Raw genomic sequence first — 4,327 nt, 5'->3', positions numbered from 1 at the left:
GGAGAATAAGTGATGTAATCAAATGCACTTGTAAAGTTGTTATGAGTAAGCATACAAATCTAACATGCTACTAATAGATGTGTTTGACATAAGTCGTAATGCTTAAAACATGGTTAATTGTCAACTTCCTTTTTGAACCAACAAGTTTTTAAATAATGAGCATTTTAATGGAGATCAATATCATTTAAAAAAGACCACAAGGAACAAGGAACAGACTAATGTCTCCAATGAAGATGCTCTATTATAAACTGCTGCACCAGCACGTCTTTTTGTCCGTGTTTTAGCTAAACCGATATTCTTTCCCCAGGGAAGAACATTTCTGCAGTTAGATGCATAAAGGTGGAACGTTCCAATAGCAATTTATAGACACAAAGAATATGCCCACATAGTTTTAGCAACGAATTCATACAAATTTTAAAAACAAATCTCTTCTTTTAAAAACTTATATATAGTGCAGAACATATACAAATGTTCTTATGGCAGAACAAATATGATTTTGCCGGTGATGGGATTCACTATTCATGCAAGCCTCCCCAACTTTTTCCACACAATATGCTACTTGTGCTGCTATTTTTGTTTTATTGATATGAGATCTGAGTTGGACACACCATACATGTCCAATATATAGCCCCTCAAAGACATTCTTCCAACTAATCTGTAAAACTTTGTACTTTTATTATCCCAAAAGACACCAATAGACAAATAATTTTTTTTTTTTTTGATAAGTAATGACCAGTAGACAAATTATGAAGTCTTTGTATTTAGTAACATATTTTCCATTGGATTTTAAATAGGTATCATGACTTGATTCGCAATCTGAATATTACATGCGACTCACTTGAAGCTAGCATTAAATCCATTATAACTTCTGAGTAAGCTATAAAATCCGTATCAATTGCTTTTCAAGAACTCAACCTCTGTAGCAAACCCATTGAGCTTAAAAAGCCTTGTCACTTATTAGCACCTAGGCCATGCTGGACTATGTAAATGTCGTACTCTTAGAAAGTACACTTCAACAGACCATATCACTAGGAAGATATATTCCCATAGCTAGCACATCTCAATGGTTAAGGAATATCTACTTGGTTAAGTAAGCAAGTTATAGTGTTGGCATGTGCATGTGCACAAGTTCATCCTCCTTTTAGAAGAACTCCATCTACTTCTCACTAGGGATGACTCTTGTAGTAGTTTCCAGTTGATGATATGTTTACTATACATGTCCCTATAAGCCACAAGATACTTCAACATATCATGATCATCCTAATTCTATCTAGTAAACCAATTAAGTTTCCAGGTTGTCCACTCATTTTCATCTTCCATAGGAGAGCCCAAGTCCTCCTTTGATCAATTCCTTGACCTCAACAAATATATCCTTCTTCCTACCACCCACCTACCAAAGATTCTATGTTTCACCAATTCTTGTCCTTAAAAATTCCCAAAAACTTTTGGGTGAACCGATATTGACCATGTCCAAGTGAAATGATCGACCAAACTTTACCTCACCTATTTAACCCTGCATCCTCAAAACATATTTTCAACCTCAATCAGCTATTCTCATTCAAATGGAATGGCCTTGAACACCCCGAGATGTTTGATTGTTTAAATTGAGAATGGCAAGCTCATTACTTGAGATAGAGATCCATGTTAGATTATTGTTATATGCTTCCAGACCTCTACACAGAGAACAAAGGCATATAAAAGAAAATTGCATTTGAAGTCTTTACAAGATGAAGGTTTCATAGAGACAAAATTATAAAAATTTATGGAGACCATAAAATCCTTTAGTACCTTTCTTCTTCTGATAAGTAGTTCTCATTAAGAAGTTTCTGAAGCAATGCATCCTGAAATGCAACAAATGCAAATGTTAATTTTTTTTTCTTATCCATTTTCATAAACCCAACAAAGCAAAAGCGGAATGTAATTAAACAGAAAATCACACAATTAACAACAGCACGCGCAACGATTCTGGACCGACGAAACAGTCCCACACAAATAAACAAAAAATTAAATCCACATGTTAGCAAGAAAATCAATAGCAGAAAATAGAAAGGACAAGCACACTCTATCACTTTCATTTCCCAACATGCCTATGGGGAGTAGGTCCATATTCTGACTCTAACACAGGTATCCTCAGGAATAAGGACTTCTTATGTGTATTTCAACTCAAATGTCCAGAGGATGTCAGAACATATCTTACTTGTGCTTCACAACGAACAACTGCTGTCACACGATCATTGTATTCTTCAATATTCAGTGGAGGAAACAAAAAGTGCCTGCGAGCATATAGCTGCATATTTTAAGAAATAATGGAAGTAAGAAATGTAGGAATATTAAACTTTACCAGGAAAGAAATCATGTTAGTCATTACATTGCAAATTAGGCACTTAATTGATATGTAGTTAGATATAGAGGTTTGAGACAACAAAAAGGTCGATATGCTTTCTCAAGAAGGTATCAACAATATATCTTTGAGACCCCTTAGATTGATTGATACATGAATACCTCACATGTTCATATATATACGTTTTTTTATTTTTTATTTAATTTTTTTTATTTATATATAATTAATCGAGATATCAATCAAAGTGTACATAAGAAGTATACAAGAGAACTAACTAGGTCGTAGAGGCAAAAAGAACAAGAAAATCACAATCACTAAAGGAGGCCTTGATCAAATGGCACTACGTACATAACTCAAATCAGAAACAAACCTCATAGATGCAATCGCCCACATATGCTAATGATGACGCATTGAACATGGATCGAGGCTTCTCCACTTTTGGAGGACTTGGCAACCATCGCTCGTATCCCAAGTAAAACTCATCCCGCTCCACTACTTCTAGAAATCAATAATTCAATTAAAAACATTATCACCAAATGCTCAGTTCAGTTCATTTCAATGAAAACCAGAATAAAATACAAAGAAATCAATAGTAACTTGGATATTAGGACCATTATCCTCTTTTTTCTTTCTAGGAGACAGTCAGCAACAAAAGATTGTTTTTTATTTTTAATTTTCAAAATATTCGTTTCTACTGCTAAAATGCTGGAAAAATGAAATAAACAGAAAGAAGATAAAATTCTTATATATTCAACAAACGGGACTTCTCGAAAACCAGAAAATTTCCGTTCACCTTCCTCGGGTTTCTTGGTAACCAAACAATATTCTTAGGACCCAACGAAACCCAAAACTCTATTCAAACACTTTGCTTCAGGTGACTTGAATTTCCATTTCCCACAAAACAAAAACACCATCAAACGCGAACTCAACGTTTTCTACGCCCGTTTCTTTTTCCTCACCCAATTTTCTCAGCAAACCAAATAAAGCACAAGCAAAAGAGCTCATTAAAATACCTCGACTACTGGGGCGCTTGAGGAGGTCCGAAATGGAGGGGCCCGAAGGGGTGGTTGGGACGGTTAAGGTGACGGTTGGTGGAGCTTTGGGGATTTTGGGGGCTTTTCTTGGGGCGTTGGGGTTGTATGGGAGCCTCGGTTGCGTGTCCCATGAAGCTCTAACCGCCACTCTCATCAGTGAAGGTGCTGACAGGGTTTGCATTTTGGGTTTGTGTTGGGGAAATTTGTGGGAGACAAGGTGGGGTTTATCAAGAGTGGTTTTTACATTGATATTATTCTTTTATTTATTTATTTATTGTCAAAATTATGAGAATTCACTACAAATAGATTTTAACAAAAGAAAAAAAAAAGAAGAAAATAAATCTATGCTCTCTCTCTCTCTCCTAATTGTAATTAACTTAGTACAGTATCAAAATGAACTCACAAGTCTCTTAAGTATGCCAAAAAAAATAATTTAGTCTATATAGCCAAATTTCGTCAACTGACTTAACATATTCAGATAGCGTGAAACGTTTGAACAAATAAAATTATAATATGTATTATATTTAAGTAAGTGTCACATTAATGTAATCTATCAAATATTTTACATTAAAACAAATTGAGCTTAAGAAGATAAACTCTTCGTATCTTCCTCGCATTATGCACATTAGAGGATGTACCGGTGCAAACAAAAAATCAACGGTGGCATCAAGGTGACAAATTAACACTGGTTTTTACCTCTTTATTTATGATTGATGATAATGTGACACATTAAGGATTCTAATGGAAATTTATAATAAAAGTTAAATATAAGGAGTTTTTTTATTACTTATGATTACTATAAAGAGTGTAACATCACTTTTTAAAGTATAAGGGAGCTATTTGTCAAACCATCAAATTTAAAATGACAAATTTTGCATTTTTTTTTTCTTCTAGCCACTATACTTTTTAAAGATGATGCTATAGATTTTTGTTTCCTTATCTTTTAGATTTT

General features: G+C 34.2%; 1 protein-coding gene across 3 annotated transcripts in view; it reads right to left on the bottom strand.

The window, feature by feature from the left end:
- The window catches only part of LOC132188428 (uncharacterized), a 5,845-nt gene extending 2,240 nt beyond the window's left edge, over window positions 1–3,605 (bottom strand). For 2 of the 3 annotated variants that reach the window (XR_009440881.1, XM_059602873.1), the window contains exons 1-4: window positions 3,355–3,605; window positions 2,712–2,839; window positions 2,198–2,287; window positions 1,789–1,841 (exon numbers count right to left, since the gene is read on the bottom strand). Coding sequence is in view for 2 of the 3 variants with exons in the window: in XM_059602873.1 (XP_059458856.1) it covers window positions 1,789–1,841; window positions 2,198–2,287; window positions 2,712–2,839; window positions 3,355–3,556 (473 nt within the window). In the remaining variant the exon portion in view is untranslated. The remainder of the gene's footprint in view (window positions 1–1,788; window positions 1,842–2,197; window positions 2,288–2,711; window positions 2,840–3,354) is intronic. The other variant, XM_059602874.1, reaches the window with a different exon arrangement.
- Window positions 3,606–4,327: the final 722 nt, after the last annotated feature.

This window comes from Corylus avellana, chromosome ca7, assembly GCF_901000735.1.
Source record: "Corylus avellana chromosome ca7, CavTom2PMs-1.0".
In the NCBI taxonomy this organism is placed as follows: Eukaryota; Viridiplantae; Streptophyta; class Magnoliopsida; order Fagales; family Betulaceae; genus Corylus; species Corylus avellana.
The sequence above is the reverse complement of the archived record's forward strand: the minus strand, read 5'-3'. Positions and strand labels throughout refer to the sequence as shown.